The sequence below is a fragment of the Hemicordylus capensis genome, chromosome 3 (genome assembly GCF_027244095.1).
Source record: "Hemicordylus capensis ecotype Gifberg chromosome 3, rHemCap1.1.pri, whole genome shotgun sequence".
Lineage (NCBI taxonomy): Eukaryota > Metazoa > Chordata > Lepidosauria > Squamata > Cordylidae > Hemicordylus > Hemicordylus capensis.
The window spans coordinates 102020390-102041885 of record NC_069659.1 but is presented as its reverse complement, the minus strand read 5'-3'; the positions used below and the strand labels follow the sequence as shown (position 1 = coordinate 102041885).

The 21496-nt window shown below is 43.4% G+C and overlaps 1 protein-coding gene and 1 long non-coding RNA gene across 13 annotated transcripts in view; one reads left to right on the top strand and one right to left on the bottom strand.

The window, feature by feature from the left end:
* The window catches only part of OTC (ornithine transcarbamylase), a 65388-nt gene that overhangs the window by 21283 nt on the left and 22609 nt on the right, over positions 1-21496 (top strand). For 3 of the 12 annotated variants that reach the window (XR_008318695.1, XR_008318687.1, XR_008318686.1), the window contains 5 exons: positions 11450-11587; positions 14087-14244; positions 16631-16900; positions 17756-17884; positions 19113-19306. Coding sequence is in view for 1 of the 12 variants with exons in the window: in XM_053305309.1 (XP_053161284.1) it covers positions 11450-11587; positions 14087-14146 (198 nt within the window). In the remaining 11 variants the exon portion in view is untranslated. Of the gene's footprint in view, positions 1-11449; positions 11588-14086; positions 14654-16630; positions 16901-17731; positions 17885-19112; positions 19311-21496 lie in introns of those variants that run through there. The other 9 variants (XR_008318689.1, XR_008318688.1, XR_008318692.1 and 6 more) reach the window with 9 other exon arrangements.
* The window catches only part of LOC128349276 (uncharacterized), a 32338-nt gene that overhangs the window by 5748 nt on the left and 5094 nt on the right, over positions 1-21496 (bottom strand). The window lies entirely within an intron of this gene.

Below are 21496 nucleotides of genomic sequence, written 5' to 3'. Positions count from 1 at the left end.
TCAAGACCTTTACCTCCAACTTTTACTAATAATATATAAAGTGTCAGTACTATGTTTTCCCAAACAATAATTTGTTAGGGTCAGGGTAAACTTGCAGAATGGGCTACATGTCATATGTCACTTTACAGTATGATCAGTATTTTACTTTACAGCTTTAGTTTTTAAGTTTTATTAATGGTCAAATTATGCATTATTTCACTACTAATCAGACTTTTTTCTCCTGGTATGGGCTTTGAACTGTTCCCTCTTGCTGGGCTACTTAGACTTTTGAGTTTTGGTACAGCTGTTCTCATTTCCCCTACACTTTGAGTGTCAGAAACCTGTGTGCCTGAGGAACCTTGAGTTAAACAACGGGGTTTAAACTAGCCAGGACTAACTTATTTCATTGGTTTCAACAGCATTTAATTGCCACTAACTTTAGCTGGATGGGGACCTTTGTGTAAGCAAATCTTATTTATTTATTATTTGGCAGATTTCTATACCACCCCACATGCAAGTCCCTGGGTGGTTCACAATCTGCTGGAATCTGGAATATAAGCAGAGCGTTATCTTTTGAAGTGGTCTGCATTGGACTTTCCCCCCTGCTCATCTTTGCTGCTTGAACATTTACTCTGATAGCTAGGCATCTTTCTCTAACTGGGCGGCACTAACATGCCCACTATAAATTAGAAACAATGAGGCAGAACAGGGTCATATCTGCAATAAAAACATGAAATTTAAAAAATGTTTTAAATAATAATAATATAATAAATAATATAATTCAATTTCTATACCGCCCTTCCAAAAATGGCTCAGGGCGGTTTACAAAGAGAAATAGCAAATAAGATGGCCATTTGATTGAAATATTTCTTATAGTAATTAAGAAAAATAATTTCACACAGTAATTTTTTAAAAATAAAACGGAATCTACTAAAATATTTACAATAGGTACATGAAAAAAAACACCATCTATCCAAATTAGTACATTAATTGACCATACTGTAACTTCATTTCCCAGAATGGTAGTAACAGATGTGTTCAAAATTGCTTATAGTGCTGCAATGAACATTTGTTCATATAGCCAATCAATATATTAATGAATTATTGATATAGGAGAATAGATGTGGTCTTTTGAGTCATGATTTACACATGGCAGTTTATTACCATTACAAAAACAATACATTGTCATATACAGGAAGGAACAGTGCAGAAAGTGCTTGTTGAACTACCACAACTTTTATTTTGCTGCCAAAGATGAAAAGCCATGTTCAAAATCTCGTTATCACTTTGGTATATATATTGAGCAACTCCAAATGACAACCCAGTCATAATTCACTTATTTGTCCTGATTGCCAGCCTTGAAGGAAGTATTAATTAACCAATTGCACAGCCGTCATGATGATGGCTGAGAGAGGCTATGGAGGGGGGAAGTGGTGGTGGGGAGGAAGGCAAAGCTAGACACACAGACAGGGCACAAGAATCTGGACCACTCTGGTAACTCCACTGGAGAGAGCTACTTTTAGGGTTGCCAATTGTCCCGCACTGCAAGGGATGTCCTGACTTCCTGCAGGGAAATTCTTGTCCCATTCAGGACTCAATTTTTGACCTTAAAAAAAATTTTTTTAACCACTTTTAAAGCCAACACTGAGCAGCGGCGGAGTGGGAACACAGCGGCGAGAGCTCTTTTGGCCACCTCGCAAACTATGTATGGCTCTGGAGTGGCAGGGGCAGGCAGCAGGGCTCACTGGGGTGGTGCACTGGCAACAGGCATGCTGTGGCCAGTCACTGAAAAACACTCACCGCCACTGACTCAGTGCAGGAGGGAGGGACGGAGTGAGCAGAGGCGTATCTAGGGGAAATAGCGCCTAGGGCAAGCACTGAAATGGCGCCCCCTCTCCAAACATCTGACACCCATCTTTCAGATAACTTTACCATAATATCAGCTCAAAAATACAAGTTAAGCTCGTTAATCTTTTAATATTTCAAAAACTATTTAGCAGTGGACATAACCAGACAAAAAAAAATGCTGGAAAACTACAAATTTCAGTATGCGGGGGCTCATGAAATACCCAAATACTATGTGGAGGTGTACTTGGAAAACTAAACAGAAGTGCCTGTTTAATTCTTTACTATGCATTGTAGCATCACTATTTCATAAGTTTTAAAAATAAATGGAGAATTTAACTTTTCCCAGATAGTCTGAAAATAATTAAAGGATTTGCAGAGTAAACTGTGTCACTGCTTGGAATATATTCTAGTATTTCAGAAAGACAGTTAAAATGAGAGAAAGAGAGCAAGGAACTCCCAGTGGGCCTTAATACTAAGGATTTCACACTGATCGAAAGACAAACTCACCATTAATAGCCGTATTATTACGACATCACATATAACTCACTTATCACAAGAAGCAAAGTAAGAGCAAATGAATACAATCCTAGCTCATAAGCTTCAGGGCATTATTCACAATCCCTGATTCTCTGTACATAGTGCCAAACTAAATATGTGTACAGTGACTTATATTCTATTAATTTTTTAAAAATTTTTTTTTACCTGTAGCCCCTTCGGGGGGCTTCCTAAAGACCATGGGGGGGGTTCTGCAAAGATTCTTCTCTCCCCCCACTGGCCTCTAGGGCCTCACAGGGACCATTAGAGCATGTGCGGTAGCCATTTTTAAAAATGAATTTTGTTTTTAAAAAATGACCGCTGAAAACAAAATGGCCACTGCACATGCTCAAATGGCCTATGCATGTCCTGGCAAGGCCTAGGGCCTCACAGAGGCCATTTGAGCATGTGCAGTGGCCATTTTGTTTTCAGTGGCCATTTTTTTAATTTTAAAAAATGGCGCTCCCCTTCAAGTGGCACCCGGGGCACATGCCCTGCCTGCCCCACCCTAGATATGCCCCTAGGAGTGAGTCAGAGAGAAGGTGGGCAAAAGGCTCCCTTCCTCAGCCCTGCCTTCCTCCAAATGAAGCAGGTGGGTCGATTTCAGGTTCAAAGCAACAAAAACAAAAAACAAGCCCCACTCCTAGGTGGCCATGGCCCACCGCCCCCGCCCCGCATACAGCCAACGCAATGCTGGCAACCCTAGCTGTTTTACTGCAACACACAAATCAATGTGTTTGTTTTTTATCAGAGGCACCTCTAATGGTTAATAACGATCAATGTGTTTTATACAACAATACTGGCCTGCAGTTAATGGAATTGTAGTGTTTTTGTAGTTTAGGAGTCTTACTTCTAGATTGTTAGTAGTCTAACTATTTGGGTTGAGCATGCTCAGTGTGGTTCAATTTGTCTGGTAGCCTGAGCATGCTCAGTGTGTTTCTTCTTCAGTTTGTGAGCCACAAGATGGATGCTGACTAAAGTGTGTGCTCTTGTGAACTCCTTTGTTAATAAAAACAACACAGTTTGGCCCAGCTGTGGTGGCTATACATTACAGGAATATACTTTTGACATTGTTTGCCAAAGAGAACCCTTGGACAGAACATGCAGTTGGTCCCATTCCTGCCATAATTTATTTGTACCATGTGGATGGTGGAAGGAGCTACGGAATGTATTATGTAACTAGGGATAGATTGAGAAAATAGTGGTTTATCTTGGCTATAACTATATGTATGTGTGAAGTGGATTTCAGCTGATGAATGTAAATATGATGGGATTTCCAACAGTGCCAAGCCCATGTACTAAACATTCTAAGAGCATCTTCACACCTGAGTTTTTAAGTGATATGTTTCTTTAATTGCTTTGCATATGTACCGTGTGCATACGGATGGAGGGAATATTGCATACAGTAAAACTCATGGACTTTTAGCATGGTGAATGTCTATTCAAAGCCACCTGAAATAAATAATTAATAATAATAATAATAATAATAATTCGATTTCTATACCGCCCTTCCAAAAATGGCTCAGGGTGGTTTACAAAGAGAAATAACAAATAAGATGGCTCCCTGTCCCTAAAGGGCTCACATTCTAAAAAGAAACACAAGATAGACACCAGCAACAGTCACTGGAGATACTGTGCTGGGGGTGGATAGGGCCAGTTGCTCTCCCCCTGCTAAATAAAGAGAATCACCACGGTAAAAGGTGCCTCTTTGCCCAGTTAGCAGGGGTTGCAATAGTATCTAAACTCTCCCCCACCCCCACCACTGGGTACCAAACACAGAACTGTTTCTGTAAGAACACAGAATAACCCTCTATAAGCTATATCTTAATTGATATTTTTATTTGCAGGCCACTTTTTCACCAAAAAGGCTTCTAAGTGTACAATACAAAATAAAGACATTTAAATTAAGTGTAAAATAATAGATATACAAATTGAAAGAATGAACAAAATCAAGAAGAATAGTAATATTGTTTTCCTATTGTTGGATTAATAGTAATATATTACTGTACTTAGTACATTCTAGGTATATAGCTTGTCTGTCTTTTGATTCCTGACATTATAATCAAGACAGCCATATAAAAAACAATTCCTTTCCCTCATAGACCTTGTGATGAAATGGGAGATGTGGTGCTTTTGGTCAATCAATTCCTTGACCCAGGCCAGCTTTTGAATGGTGCTTTAGTTACTTTTATTCCAGTCCTGGAGTAGAGGCAGGGCTAACAAACAGCCACCAGCAAGACTGCACTTGCCTCTCTGAAAGTAATATCTATTTCAATAAACCATTAATATTCAGGGCAGATTAATATTTTTGCTGCCCGTAGGCAGCCAAAGATTTGCCGCCCCAGGGACAGGAGTAAGGGCACTTGCGGGGGAGGGAAACCTAATTCTGTTTTTTACCTTTAAAAATGCCGCTGTGTAGTGGCGGAGGCTCTGTCCGCCTTCTAAACCATCACAGGAGGTGAAATTGGGCACTGGAGGACAGCAGTGAAAGAGCTCCACACTGAAGCCCGGCTTACTTGCAAATGACACAGAGCGGGTGATTTTGGGCCTCTGCACACACACGCCCATGCACAGAGGCCCGAAATCACCCGCTCTGTGTCATTTGCAAGTAAGCCGGGCTTCAGTGTGGAGCTCTTTTGCCGCCATCCTCCAGTACCCAACCTCACCTCCTTGATGGTTTAGGAGGCGGGCGGAGCCTCTGCTGCTACACAGCAGCATTTAAAAAGGTTTTGGGGGAAAAGAATTAAGTTTCCCTCCCCAAGATTTGCTGCCATGGGTGGCTGCCTATACGGCAATCTGCCATTGTTAATATTCCTGATTCTACTCTACTGCCTTGTCCTTGCATACTACAACTCTTTCCTCTGGATTCGACAGCTTAATAGCAAGAGTGGCTAAGAATCCCTCCATAAACCAACCAGCAAACAAAACTCCATTCTCAATAACAGAAAGCAAAAGAGAGAAGGAAAGGCCTATGAGACACAGAGAGAGCCAAAGGAAGGCACGGGTCAGAAACAAACACACATCATGTCTCTTCCTCACTTGGAATTCTGAATGTTTCTTCATAGAGATAACATACTATGTAAAATAAGACTTTTGTAGTAGCCTGTAGTGGTGTGCATGGAACTGGCGCCTGTCGGTTTGAAGGTGTTGAGGGGGTATATTTAAGGATGGGGGGAGGGTCCTATTACACCTCCCGCCACGTTTCCCACGCTGGCGCCATCTTTTAAAATTGTCCAGCGGGGCAGCAGCATACCTCATTGCTGACCTGGTGCCTCCTCGGACCAGGAGTGGCCGGAAGTGCCTGCTATGCATGTGCACACGCATGCCACATGCATGCAACGACACATACGCACAATGTGCGTACATGCAGCGGGCACTTCTGCCCACTTCCGGTCCAAGGAGGCACCGGGGCAGCAAGGAGGCACCCTGCCACCCCACCGGACCATTTTAAAAGACAGAACCAGCGAGGGGAACACAACAGGAGGGGTAAGAGCACCCTCCCCCATCCTTAAAGATACCCCCTACATTTGAACTGGTTCGGAGACTATAAAAGGGGTTCCAAACTGGTTTGTGCACATCCTTATTAGCTTGTTATATCTACTGTATAGTCTGTTAGCTCTGCCTGAAGGAGTAAAATGGCAGCCTTTCTGAATGCTTCTTTTATTCAGTGGCACAGCATACATTTCCAACAGTGACTGGTTCATCTTCCAGTTTTATGAGCTTCTGCTTTTCTTGTTATCAATATGCTTCTTGCTTTTCATGAAATATACTATTCATGACTCCCACTCCACATTGGGACCTAGATGGAACCACTGGCTTGAAAGACTGCAAATCTATTTCTTGTGATAAAAGAAAAAATGACCCCACCACCAAGCAGGCAATGCTGTTATATTTTGCAGGCAATCAAGTTCACCAGATTTTCAAAACCTTACCAGATATTGGAAATAGTGATGAAAAGGCAAAGCTAGCACTCACCAAGTATTTTAAGCCCTGCAAAAACATAGATTTTGAGCAGCAAGCATGTCAAAAGGAAGGAGTAAGTAATGATGCATATCACACCCATCTTTGCCACCTTGCACAGTCCTGTGCGTTTACAACACAGACAATGAGATAAGGGCACAGATAACACAAGCATGTTCCTTAGCCAAGCGTCAGCGATAAATTTTACGTGAACCCCAGGTGACTCTCACCAAAATAATTTACTCGACATTGCTCAAGCAAATGAAGTGTCTGAACAACGTACCCAACTGACTGAGCAAGACAACTATGCCCTACAAATGGAAACTGTACAAAAGCTTCAGAGATACCCCATTTGCAAGCAGCCACCATTTTCTCAGGCTACCCATCCATCTTCATGTAGTATGTGCCTGAGCAGATGGCCCAGCAAATTTGTTACAACTGTGGTAGATGTTATCCCCACAAGGGTGTTTGCCCTCCTTGGGGCACAACTTGCCATGGCTGTGGGAAAAAGAACCACTATGCAAGAACTTTTCCTATGATACTCTATGGATGTGAAAGCTGGACTTTGAAGAAGCAAGATAGAAAAAGTATTGATACTTTTGAACTTTGATGCTGGAGAAGACTTTTGAGGATACCATGGACAGCCAGGAAAACAACCAAATGGACTATAGAACAAATCAATCCAGAATTTTCACTTGAAGCACAAATGACCAGGCTCAAACTATCATACTTCAGATACATTATGCGAAAATCCAGCTCCCTTGAGAAGTCCATAATGCTGGGAAAAGTTGAAGGAAAGCGAAGAAGAGAATGACCAGCAGCAAGGTGGATGGATTAGATTACGACAGCAATGAATGCACCACTGAGAGATCTTAAAGGCCAAGTTGAAGACAGATCATCCTGGAGAGAATCTATCTATATGGTCGCTAAGAGTCGACACCAACTTGACAGCACTTAATCAATCAATCATGCAAAGAGTCTGCAGGTCCTCAGAGATTATCTCCTATCCTCGTCAGCAGGGCCATGAGCAGGCAAATGCTCTTCAGGTTGATCTTCCTGAGGAAGAGAACTCATACATCTATACTGCCTGTTCTCAAGTACCAACTACTTCTGACTGTCGTGAACTGATAGCCTGGCTAACCCTACAGGATTTACAACCCCATGAAAGTAAACAGAAAGCAGCAACAAAACTGGATGAAGGAAAATAAAAGGCTCGCAAAGAAAACAGTAAATGAATAAAGTCCCCATAACTGAAACTAGGTACCCCCCTCTAACAATAACTGAGTAATAAGTGGAAGGAAAAGACAAAACAAGGAATGAAACAAGTGAAGGACACAGAACAAGGAATTAAGGGAACAATGCAGGGAAGAACAGACAAGACAAACTGGAACATGGAAGATATATAATATGCAAGAGCACACTATAAGCTGCCAGCAAAGTTGCAAACAGCAACTCAGCCATGAGAGACTGTTGAATATATATGGTTCCACAGAACCAGCAACCAATCAGGCTTCCCTGAGTCAGCAGTTTGGCTTTCTTTCTTGTGATCTCCTGCACCTGCGTGAATCCCACTGAGCCTGCCTCTTGATACATCATCTCAATACAGGGGAAATCCCAGGCTGTTCCTCATCAAAAACCAAATCTGGCAGCTGTTGAGAATCTTCAGCTCCAGAGTCTGGTTTCTCTGCCAATTCTTGTTGCTGTGGCTCACTAGCAGGCGAGTCCTCCTGCTCTGATTCTTCTGATTCTGAAGTCTGAGCCATGACACTGACCCTAAGGGTCTGCCTCATTGCTAAGTTTACATAGAAGGGCACAGAGTTTCTGCTTTAATTGATACAGGTGCAACTATAAATGTGATGGCCCAGTATGACTACGATGCACTTCCTCAGAAACCACTGCTGGTGCACTCAACCATTAAAGTGTACCCCTATGCAACTCCCACTCCGTTGCCTCTGTGTGGCATGTTCCAGGCATATTTAACCTTCCTGGACATATCTGCTATACATCCCATGGATGGTGCACCTAGTGGTGATACCTTGATCACCCATGACACAGCCAATGCCTTGTGGCTCATAATAATGTTCCAGACTATACTCTCCTGATCCACCAGTGTCAGCAGCCCCCATGTGATCCTGAGCAGTGCCATTCACATTATCTGCAAAGGATCAATCATCACACTCCCAGCTATTTGCAGAACTATACTACATAACAGTGGCTGGTCATGAATCTGTGGACCAACTTTTGATGTGTTCTTGTTTTATGTGTATAGTTTTGTGTTCCAAATTTTGTTAGTATTTTGATGGGACAGGTCTTTTATTTGGGGTAAATGAGGAATATGATGCTTTTGGTTAATCCATTCCTTGATCCAGGCCAGCTTTTGAATGGTGCTTTACAGGTGAAACTCGGAAAATTAGAATATCGTGCAAAAGTCCATTAATTTCAGTAATGCAAATTAAAAGGTGAAACTGATATATGAGACAGACGCATTACATGCAAAGCGAGATAAGTCAAGCCTTAATTTGTTATAATTGTGATAATCATGGCGTACAGCTCATGAGAACCCCAAATCTCCAATCTCAGAAAATTAGAATATTACATGGAACCAATAAGGATTGAAGAATTGAAGAATAGAACAATATCGGACCTCTGAAAAGTATAAGCATGCATATGTATTCAGTACTTGGTTTGGGCCCCTTTCGCAGCAATTACTGCCTCAATGCGGCGTGGCATGGATGCTATCAGCCTGTGGCACTGATGAGGTATTATGGAAGACCAGGATGCTTGATTAGCGGCCTTCAGCAATTCTGCATTGTTTGGTCTCATGTCTCTCATCCTTCTCTTGGCAATGCCCCATAGATTCTCTATGGGGTCAGGTCAGGCGAGTTTGCTGGCCAATCAAGCACAGTACACTGTATACTTTTCAGAGGTCCGATATTGTTCTGTTCTTCAATCCTTGTCTTCTTGGTTCCATGTAATATTCTAATTTTCTGAGATTGTGGATTTGGGGTTTTCATGAGCTGTACGCCATGATCATCACAATTATAACAAATTAAGGCTTGACTTATCTCGCTTTGCATGTAATGCGTCTGTCTCATATATCAGTTTCACCTTTTAATTTGCATTACTGAAATTAATGGACTTTTGCACGATATTCTAATTTTCCGAGTTTCACCTGTAGTTACTTTTATTCCAGTCCTGGAGTAGAGGCGAGGCTAACAAGCAGCCAGCAGCAAGAGCACTAAAAGCAGACTGCACTTGCCTCTCTATAAATAATATCTATTTCAATAAACCATTAATATTCCTGATTCTCCTCCACTGCCTTGTCCTTGCATACCCCAACTCTTTCCTCTGGATTCTACAGGAGAATCTTTTATTCTAGTATTTCAATAAGAAAATGTTTATTTCTTTTATGTTTGTGGTAAGGTATAAAATTATACTAGATGTTTTGTACTGAATGTAATAGAGGTAGCAAAAGCACCATGATGATTGGGCAGTGAAGATTCCATATGCAGATTGGGCGAGGGAGGCTGTGACAGTTAAGATCAGTTGGAGTAGAACTGTTACTGGCTGGAAGATGTGCTTTATTGTAGCTGTGTGTAGAGGAGGGACGTGTTTTTATTTCAAACAAGAAAAAAATCACTCTGATGGCATTTTTTGCTGTCAATTCCCACGTGAAGATAAAAGGAGTGTTGTGCCAAGACAACCCTGAGGTGCTCAAGGGCTCAGCAGAAGTACTGATAGTTTCCTCAAGTGGTGGCAGCAGTTGATTATCTAGCTATAACCATCTCAAAACCTCATGGAGAGGCCATATATAAACATGTGATATTTTCTCAGTGATGCCGCTAGTCCCATTTACTTCCCCATCCAATGGAATGCCACCCCCCTCAATATACTAGTTGTGTTAGCTGCCTGTCTGCCTTCTTAAAAATAAATAAGAAAGCCACTATCCAGGCTTCGCCTGTGTGTGTGTGGTGTGGGGAGGGCTGTGCTCAGAGATGATGTATGGTTTATTTGAGACAGGAAGTTTGCTGAATGAGTGTGACCTGAGATCTGCACAAATCCTAGCATGCACCAGCCCTTAAGCTAAGCATATCTTAATTCTTCAGAGTAGAAAACAGAAACTAAGTGAAATGATTCATTTATATTGTGTATGGATATACTCCTTTTTTGAGAAAAAAAGGTCTGCTGTTAATCACACAATTAAGCATGTGGTTGGACAAGGAAAAAATGTTCTGGCTATGAAACAATGATTCATCATTTTATCTTATATTCAGTTGGTATATTTGCTGTTCATGCTCAGTTCCAATTCATATACTGAGGCAGTGCTGTGAGTGATGTCATAAAACTTGCTCCATCTGTTGTGTCTTCACATTGGTTCAGTAACATAGTGATGGTTGGATCATCTCCAATCATGTTATTACTTCCCACATCAGCTGCATTTGGGAGTAGCACAATGAATTTGAGTGATCTCATATGATTGGATATGGTTGCATGAGGCTGTATTGGGGAGTTTTTTTCAATAGCCATCATGCTGCTGCAGTAATTCACAAACTGGACGTTGAAGAAATTGCTACATAGTTCTATCTGGCTGCTTTTCCTCCTCTAATTCTGTATGCCATATTGTGCAGGAATTTTATAAGGTGTATACCTTATGTTTTTATTTTTGAATGTGATTTGTTTTGCTAAAAAGAAGTGAAAGTGAAGCATACAAAGAAAAAAGATAACATACTCCTTAATACCTAATTAGTCTACAAAGAGGAAAGCACACAGCTCAAAACATGCTGTTCATGGCTCACACAGCAGTGAGCAAGAGAGCAATTAGTGTAATAACCCCAGTGAGAGCAAAACAACCAGAAGCAAAATACTGTTAGTGTTACTTTCAGCATATTACAACCCTGCACATTCACTCATTCATTCATTCATTCACATTAACATGACCCAAGCAACACTGCCTAAATTAGGGCCATTGGTGAAAACTCATTTCAACAACTATGGTATGTTATACATCATCTCCACTTTCAACTTAGTGTGTGGTTTCTTAGTGTGTCTCCTGTTATTAATGTATAACATATTAATATATGGAAATTGAAAAACCTCTCTCTTTCTCATATCTCTTTTTAATCCTTAGACTGGGAAAGTGGCTGCTCCTGGTTGGACATTTTTACACTGCTTACCAAGAAAGCCACAAGAAGTCGACGATGAAGTGTTTTATTCACCACAATCACTGGTTTTTCAAGAGGCTGAAAACAGAAAATGGACAATTATGGTATGGACACCTTAATCTGATATACATGGTTCTGATGATGAAATAAAGTCTTGAGCCAACATAATCATGATGGCATTCTGTGTGATACAAGTGAAGCAACACCATTCTGCAATGCTGTCTATCAGTTATAGCCTGCCTTATAACTGCTTACTCACAATGTATCTGCTGCTAAGCATGCGCTGGTGTAACTGATTCAGTAGTGGCCAAAGGGTTTTCAGGATGATGCATGAATTTTCTCTAGTCCTGTTCCCATCTCACTCATTCTACCTATTTCGGTACTGCATAATGACTAGGCAATCTTCCATTGTGCTGTAACAGGCAATGATGGCTGTTAATGTTGTAGTATTATCAACAGATGCTGCTTTGCTAGAGCAGTACAACACAACACTGGCATAACCATTGCACGTTGTGATGTTGCACCAACACCGCAGCCCTTACATCTAGAGCCCCTGGTGGCGCAGTGGTAAAACTGCCGCCCTGTAACCAGAAGGTTACAAGTTCGATCCTGACCAGGGGCTCAAGGTTGACTCAGCCTTCCATCCTTCTGAGGTCGGTAAAATGAGTACCCAGAATGTTGGGGGCAATATGCTAAATCACTGTAAACCGCTTAGAGAGCTCCGGCTATAGAGCGGTATATAAATGCAAGTCCTATTGCTATTGCTATCTAGTGGATTTAATATTCCACCACTGCCATTTAGAGGACTGGGATATTAACAGCAACTGTCCTTGCCTTCTATACTCTTATTTATTTATATATACAAATTTAGTTTGTTCTCTGCTGTTATCAGACCCCTTGTACTTGGGATTAGACAACATACAAGATGAAGTAGATGAGTGGTTTGAACTAGATGGGGGAAGACCACGGGTGGAGTGAGACAACTAAAAGGGGGTATGCAAAGTCCTAGGGAAGGAATGGATGCTGAGGCAGGTGGAGCCTCCCTCCAACAGTCAAGGCCTGGATCAGTTGAGATCCCCCTGAAAGAAGCCCTTTACTGACCTATATTGGTCTTGTGAGGGTGCTTACATCCCCAGTGCCTCATCATTTCAGCCTGATTGGGGCAAGCAGGGGAGGTGGAAGGAGAAAGAAGAGCTGCCACTTAGTTCTAATGATAAATGCGCTGTGAGCAGATTTAGGAGAGGACTAGAGATGCCCTGTTATTCTCCTCTTGAATGCCTGTGTTAGATAGTACCCAAGTCAACAGATTCTTGCATGCCACAGCAGGCTGTACTCAACTGCATATAGGAATCTCCACACTTGTGGAACGGATAATTGGTTTTCATGTACTGGGGGGAGGGTGCTAAAAAGGTATATACTTGCCCTAAAGATTTTATACTCAAGACCAGAGGAATTAGGGAAAAGGACAGCACAGAGACGTGATCACAAATCAATAATAGGAAACTGACACAAATCCATCAGCCTCAGTCTAGAGAAAGTTAACTATGGTTAATTCACATTCAAATCTATATGTTGATAAAGGGGAAGAGGAAATGGGGGAGGCCCCTTTTTTGCCTTTCATTCTAGGTTTCAAATATGTGTCTTTGTTGCCTCGTACTCTATTGATTAATTAAGCTATGATTCAGAGAGGCTATTCCCATGACCAGGAGAAATTGGGCTAAGGGAGCCTAGCCCAGTTTCTCCTAGTCGTGTGCTGCAACGGGAGCCATGTGGCACCTGGCAGCAAGCCTCCAAAAATACCCCTCCCCTTAAATGAGGTTAGTGGAGCACGTGCTCCGCTAACCCCGTTGACCCGATCGTGAGACGCTGTGGCGCGGCTCCGCAGTGACTCATGAGAAGACCCCTGCCGGGAGGCTAAAACAAGCCTCCTAGCCTCAGGGGTCTCCCAAGGATGACCTGCACACCCACACAAGGGATCCAGGGGCTGGGCAGCCCCCAATCTCCACCGCCCCTACCGGCTCTGTTACGTGGCCAGTAATCATGTGGGCTGCCAATCCTGTCACCCAGGGACGGCTCCCTGCTCGTCTGCCCAGTTAGGCTCTCCACACTGCTCGTGTGGAGAGCCTCACTGAGTTAATACTCAGGGCATGAAATCCCAACTTAGTTGTTCCCCTTCATATGTTCAGTAAATACATGGAAGGAGGAGTGGGACCAGAACCATGCCCACTGGCCGTGTCCCTGACCTCTGCACATTCAGCTGAATGCATGAAAAGGACCTTCATACATGGACAGCTGTATGCACATAGTGGTTTTGAAGCAATTAGGAACTCCAGTCTTGCAGGGTTCCCGATCATGTGGAAGCCCCTATGTATGTACAGCTGCACATGTGTAGAGCCATCTTTTGGCCTAGATTCCTTTCTACTTCCAAAAGTATGAAAGTTTGCGGTGGTTACCCGGTGGCGAGATAATAGCATTCTGCATATGCATAAGCACTCTTTATTAATGTTCCATATATTTCTGTGCTGTTGTATATTAATGTTTTGTATGCAGTACCTTTTAAAAGTGTGACTGGTTGTTTCATTTATTTATTTATTCTCTCCTAGGCTGTCATGGTTTCCCTGCTGACAGATTACTCACCACAGTTGCAAAAGCCTACATTTTGATTTTTGGGTTTTTGCCAGGAGAGAAAGATTCCTCACCAGCAGAATATTCTGATCTATGAAATCTCTCTTTCTCTCTCAGAAGCAAGATCAAAGCAATGGTGATTATTTAACAGCATTGCAAAGGAGCTTATAATATTTGAGTTCTGCATTTGTTCAGTCAAGTTTGAAAAAAGCTGCTTTTTTCCTAGCTGCATTTTGTTCTGCATCCCGCATATTGATTAGTCTCAGAAATAGTTATGGTTTAACAAATGGATCAATCAGAAACATGGGCAACGGTTTGACACTGCAATAGCAGAATTGATTTCATAAATGTACCCTGTAGGTGTGTACCTGGAAATCACTGCAGTTTTCTCAAAAGCTGCCGTATTTTTCTACTGATCTTGGAAGGTGGGGATATGCCAGAAACAATGGTATGTGTGAGAGAATATTTACCCTTTCTCCTAAACAGTCTGATCATGTTCCAAATCCCATTGAAATAAATCTGATCTTCATGCAGTGGGTATTGAATTGATCCATTATGCCTCTTTTTATACTTGGCTTCACAGTAGAGAGAAATGCCTGTGGCCTAGCTATTAAATTCTAAGTTCAGACTGATGGATTTCCATGGAGTAGATGGGAAAGGAACTATTTTTAAATGGCATGCTCATAGCCCTGTTCCAAAAGGCTGTGGCTTAGCATGTAACATCCACAACTAGCCTCAATCATCTGAAGATGAATGTTGGACCCTGGGAAGGCAATGCTCATGCATCTCTATATGCCATCCCAAGCCCATTTTGTTCTCCTCCATCCCTACCAGCTCTTTCTTGTCCTTGGGGTCTGTACCAGGTTTGGGGGCAGGGGGGTCCTCATGCCCCAGGAAAGCAAACATGGCAGTGAATAGATATCTTCCTTCAGCACTTCCATCTGCCAGGTGCCATTGATGGGGAATGGGGCATGGAAAATGTAGAACACATCATAGAATTTTAGAGTAGGAAGAGACCTTGGAGTCAGTTTGTAAACTGCCACAAACAGTAGTGCACTGGAGGAGCAGGGAATAAATATTTCAAATAATAAATACTAAATAAATCCAGCCCAACACCCTGTTCAGTGCAGGCAACTATTACAATACCTATGACAGATAGCTGTCCAGCCTCTGTTTGAAAACTTCCAGCAAAGGAGAGCCCACCACTGTCTAAGGCAGACTATCTCATTATCTAAGAGCTCTTAGAATTAGGAAATTCTTCCTAATGTCTAGCCTAAATGACCCCTGCTAACTGAGGGGAAAGGCCTTTTAAAAAGTGACGATTCTCTTATATTTATCAGAGGGAGAACAACTGTGCCTATCAGCACTGCACCCCTCCAGTGTTTTTGCTAGTATCAGCCTTATGTTTCCTTTTAGACAGAGAGTCATCTTGGGTCAGAGAACCATCTTGTTGCATTTTTATACCACCTTTCTACCTTGACCAAGGCACCCAAAGCACTTTACAGTGTTACACACACATACACACACACGATTCACAAAGCAGCACTGTCTCAGACCACTGATGGTCTTTTCAGAAGCTGAAGACAAGAACTCCCTGGTCTAGGCATCTCCTGTCATTCCTTCCTCTCAGGGCACACATTTCTTTCAGTACTCCTGGGAAGATGGTGAAGAGGCTACTCCAACACACCTCACAGGTCAGGACTGGTCTCTCTGGGAGCCAATGTTATCCACTTCTCTAGCCTGGCTGCCTCCTTTTTTGCCTTCCTCTCAGGGCACACAGGTTTTTAAGTATGCAAAGAAAATGAGTACTTAAGTAAGGTCTATGTAAACTGCTTTGAGAACTTTTGTCAAAAAGTGGTAAACAGTAGTAGTACATCTACTTCCTTCAGGGGCATAACAAGCTTATGGCAGCCTGTTTTTTCTCCAGTCGCTCGTTTGTGGGGGCTGACATGAACCCTTCCATCCCTAGTTCTTCCTTGCCTTGCTGCACTGCCACCTTCCTCCTCTTACTGCCACTGCCTCAAAATGAGTCAAATTGTAGTGACTGGCTAAAATCATTCCCCATAAAAATAAGATATCCTATATATCATTCATTTATTAACAAATCTACAGAAGGAGGTTTTAAGGATTAGCACATTGTCCCAGGAATGTACTGGACATATCAGTACAGTGCTTGCATTCTGTTTTAATACTGGTAGACTGTGACAGCAAATGGTGCTTCATTACATTACAGATGGTGTGGGTAAGAGTGTGACCAATAGCACAGACTGCCCCCCTACTCTCTCTCTCTCTCTCTCTCTCTCTCTCTCTCTCTCTCACACACACACACACACACACACACAGAGACACGAATACCTCTAACCCCCTTTCCCCAAGAACCTTTCGGAGAAAAACACTCTGGGCACAGCCAAAGAAGGCATGCATTTGCAATAGGAATTTCCTAAGGCAGAAGATTAACTCCCCTCACTACTCTCTGAAAAAGATGAATGAATGTCCAAAGTTCAATACTTATGTTGTTCCAGATGAATGAAAAGGAGAAATTCAGACCAGGTCAATGGAAAACATCCAAGAGGGATGGTTGGACTTGCAAGTCACCAAAGTAATTTATGGATTTGACCGAGGGTGATTTACTCATGAAAACAGCTGATAATGCAAGCAAGCGAGTGCCGTTTAGGCTCCAGAGAAGAGGATCCTCCAAGGCAGTCGGTCAGCAATATAAATGAGGCAGTCTGCCTCCTGGCTCAGTCTGAAGCAACATGGCATGCAGCCATTCTCCCTAGTAGGAGAACAGGGTAAGCACAGAACTCCCAGACTTGATCCAGGCTCCAGAATTCACTCTCACTGGCCAGTATCTGTGGTAGAGAGAGGAGCTGGTTCCTTGAACAGAAGACAAGCCAGGCCTAATCTGACCACAATTCCAGAAAACAGCTACCCTATTGCCTGCATCACTTGCTCCTTGACAGATTTAAGATCTTTTTATTGCTTCCACTGAGGAATTTAGTACAGGTAGATGGCAATAGGATCTCTTTCTTTTAGAATACCTCCTCATCATCTAAGTTTTCCACAACTATGTCATTGAGGAGAGATCATCACCCCAGCTTTGACTTTGGAAAGGGGTGGGGAGGTGGCATCATATACTTTGAGTCAATGGAGGGGGCCGTTATAGGCTGGGTTCCTCACTGGATTCCCCAAAGAGCCAGCAGTGACTGCTTTCATACATGCAATTTAGCCACAGGGGCTTTCTCAGAAATAACCCCTTTGCCCCTGCCAGGGTTGAGATTTTGGGTCCCTTGGGGTTTCTGTCTCAGATATATGCAAGCAAAGAGGTGGGCCCTTCAATTCCTCCGAGAGCAGCTAAGGCTACTGCTGAGGGTCCTTGAAGTGGAGGGGGATTCCCTTAGGCTCGTTCTGTGCTTCCCAAGATATGGATCTACCCTCAATGCTTCCATTTGTTTCTTTGAAAATCTTCAAATAATTCCTTGGAAATATGGCACCAGACTTCCTCCATCTGGAAACATGGGAAAAAATCCCCACATACTCAGAAGCTGTTTTGCATCCCAGAAAAGGGGTGAGATTTTAAAAACAAGTTCTTACTCATACCCATCTCCCACCTGACTCAACAGCTCACCCCTCTCCCATTTGGCCAGATACCACCCAGAGGATCTACTCTCCTGTCTGCCTCTGGGAGGGGACCATCCTTCAAGGAATCCCAAGGCACCAGCTCAGCTGGGAATGCCAGGAAGCACCCAGTGTGGTCGATGGAGGCAAAGGACGGGGTAAGAGGCTAAGAGGTATCCTAACCAAGGAGGCAGGAGCAAATGCTCTTTTGGAGGCACAGACAAACCCAATCCACCTTGTATGAGTGGCTCCTTCCCAGCCTTTTTGTTGAGTGGGGAGCAATTTTCAGGACCAGATCACTCCAGAGGCTAGGACAAGCCATAAGGCCAGTGAGAGCCAAGAGATCTGGCCCTCTTGCTCCCAGGATCAAGAGGAGGGGAATTTCTATGGCTCTTTCTCCTCTGCAGCCTTTTTAAGTTAAGCCAGACTCATGGGTACTTACACATGGGCGTAACTACCATTAGGCAAGGGGAGGCAGTCGTCTTGGGGCTCCACTGCCTCGAGGGGCCCCCCAGAGGCACATCACATGACTCCCCACCCACCCATGTTGCACCCCCTATGAATTATGTTGAGTCTCTTGGAGATCGGCAGGAGCAGAGAGTAAAAAAACTAGATTCAATGTGAACTAGATATTCACCGTATTCATAATGGGGATGTGAGTGTGAGTGCACTATATATTGTGAAATGTGTTTGTATGTGTATATCAGCGACGGGCCCATTTTAAAAAATTGTCTCTGGGCCCCCTCCAACCTTGCTATGCCCCTATACTTACATCTATATTTGTCATGTTGTTGGCGCAACATAACTGAGCTGTGCCACTTGAGATACACAGCCCTATGATGCTCTTTTCCTCTGAATATAGTCATCCAAGATCTGCAGGATGAAAAACCACATCAGCATCATTCTTAGCTAAGCTAAGAAATCACTGGCCCTCCATTTCCTCCTGCCAACAATGGGTTCTGTTTGTTGCATTGCTGCTTCTGCCGATATTGTTCCATCAGAAAGAGGGGAAGGGGTTGGATCTATCTCCCTGGCTTCACTGAATCCCAGCACTTATGGAAAGATGGAGAAATCTCCTTTTCAAGAGAAGGTCTCCATGGGAGAAAAGGGAGCAGCACTAAACAACATTCCCCAGTTGAAAGGCCCAGCTGAAATATTCAGCAAAATCCAGGGGTCATGTTCGTCCTGGATTACACTATTTCAGGGTATAGATGGGAAAGATTGTGTGAACTTTCTCCTACACACTAAGTTCCCTGCATGTCAAGAAATAAATAGTATGCCAGGAAGAAGGGTTAGCATTTTCTATGCTAAGGAATTCTAAAATCTATGTATTATTATTTATTTACACAGTCAGACAGGTGTTATTGACTGGTTTGTTTTATACAGACATCGAGTCCTTCCCAAGGACCTGGAATAATGATGATGATGATGATGATGATGATGATGATGATTAGGAAGCATTAAAAAAAAATTGAATGTCTCTACTGCAGCCTTGAGTGGCACAGTCCACAGTCTGTGAATGCAAAAACTGGCCCTACGTTTCCTAGTGAGAAGAGAACTAGCTTTCTGAGATGCTTTAAGTAAGTAAGTAAAGTGTGCCGTCGAGTCGGTGTCGACTCCTGGCACCCACAGAGCCCTGTGGGTGTTTTTGGTAGAATACAGGAGAAGTTTACCATTGCCGCCTCCCGCGCAGTATGAGATGATGCCTTTCAGCATCTTCCTAGATCGCTGCTGCCCGATATAGGTGTTTCCCATAGTCTGGGAAACTTACCAGTGGGGATTCAAACCGGCAACCTCTGGCTTGGTAGTCAAGCCATTTCCCCGCTGGCCATTAGGCGGCTTAGGGTGGAACAAATGAGCCCTGATTCTATTTGAATTTTAGCATCTGCCTCTTTTCGAGCCCTTGCAGCCTGGAGATCATGCCTTATGCTACGCAGGAGCAGGTTGCCAGAGCTCTAGCCTGATGGTCCAGCACGTACCATTTTTCTCTCTGAAGAGGAAGAGCTGCAGTGCTGCATGCAGGGCTATTCTGCTGATCCCTTGAGGTCCAGGGGGTGACACCTCCCAGCTCTTCCCAGGGAAGGTCTTGGGCACCTCGCCTTAAGCGTGAGAGCCTTCTACTGCCAGCAGCTCTTCAGCACTGTGTCTTCTTACCTTCACAGTCCTTAGGAGGTGTGGAGGGAGGGGTCTCCCCGTGTTCCAGCCCTTCAGCAGGCTATCTCCCTCAGAGGCTGAAAGGGGGGGAAAGGATCCAGTGTGGATTGCTCTCCTTAGCCCCTTCCTGTCTTGACTGGGGCACACATTTCGACCCATGCACCAGGGGAGATTGTTTACTGTATTGAGGAGAATGTATCAGGCTAAGGTCTCCTTCCCTGCTCCCTACTACCTCCACCAAACTTTCCAGTGTCTGCTGCTTCTGGATGCTCTCTTCCATCCTTTTGGTTAATGCTTCCATTTTGCCGGCTGGAGAAGAAGAAAATATGGTGCAGTGTGAGGGAGGGAGAGTGAGCCAGGCAACTGTGTGCCCAGCAGTAGGCTAGGCATCTGCAAAAGCAATGCAGGGAGGCTGCTCTCGGGCACATTCTCCCCACCACCACCCACCGGTTTCTATGTGAAGTCTTCTTCAGAATCTCACATAGAAAATGGGGTGGGGAGGGGAGAACCAGAGATGAAGCTACTGCCAAAGCTGAGGGTCCCCCAGACTGGGTGAAAGGAAATCACAGCTGGGCGCTTTCCAGGTCATTCTGCTGCTGTTGCTTCACAGACACTTTGCAGAATCCCACTGCTGAGGGACTACCTCCCTGATGGTGTTAAGGTTACCATCTTCTCTTAACCTGGTATGCTGGTCTCTCCAGCCTCTCCCACGGAAGAGGGGAGTCAGCAGTAAGGGCAAATGCTTTCCCCCCTGGTAGGAAGGATGGGAAAAGACATGGAGAATTTAGAGGGGGATTAATAGGCTTTTCCTTCTGCAGAAGGGACACAACTTCTCACCAAAGCCCTTCTCATAATTTGGAGAGCTGACATAGCACAGTGCCCAACTGGCGATGTTATCAGTTTGAAATTCTCCCATTTGTACCATGCCTCTGTTGGAGAGCTTGCAAAGAGGTTTCAGGCTAGATGTGTACAAATTGTTTTTTGTGATTTTGTTTTGCATGCGAACAGAATCAAAATATATCTAGTGTCACTGAGTTCCACAGATCAGTTTGCAAAATATACTGCAAACACTATGCAGTCTTTTCTGTTTGTAGACATGCTATTAATATATCACTTTTCAGGTCTGAACAAAGTTTCTTTTAAATGCTTGGAAGAATCAAATACTTGATCCAGCTTTCTCTCATTCCTCCAACTGCTGTAACCAGTTTTGGCTGAGCTGTGAGGAAATGATGCCACCTGGACAACTTTCTGGGACTAAAACTGCCTATTGAATCCAGTGCAGGTTATGTGAGGGCAACAGCTCTATAGGTGACATCTTGGAGGTGCATCAGGCAGAAATTCATCAGGGGCATCTCTAGAAAGTGATGGGGAAGCTCCAGCTGTTGAATTTCTGCCTGGATCCTTCCCTCCCAGTCCAATGTCCAGCTGAAGGACAAAGGCAAAGTGTGGGTGCATAGAGTTTCATTTCTACAGCCAGCATAATATATAAAACTGTAGAAAGTATTTACAGCTTTTATGGCATGGAAGTTAAGAACAGCACCTTGCAATTTCCATGCTTTTTAGAGCATGAGTGAAAGTGTAAATCATATTAACTTTCATTTTAAACCAATGTTTTT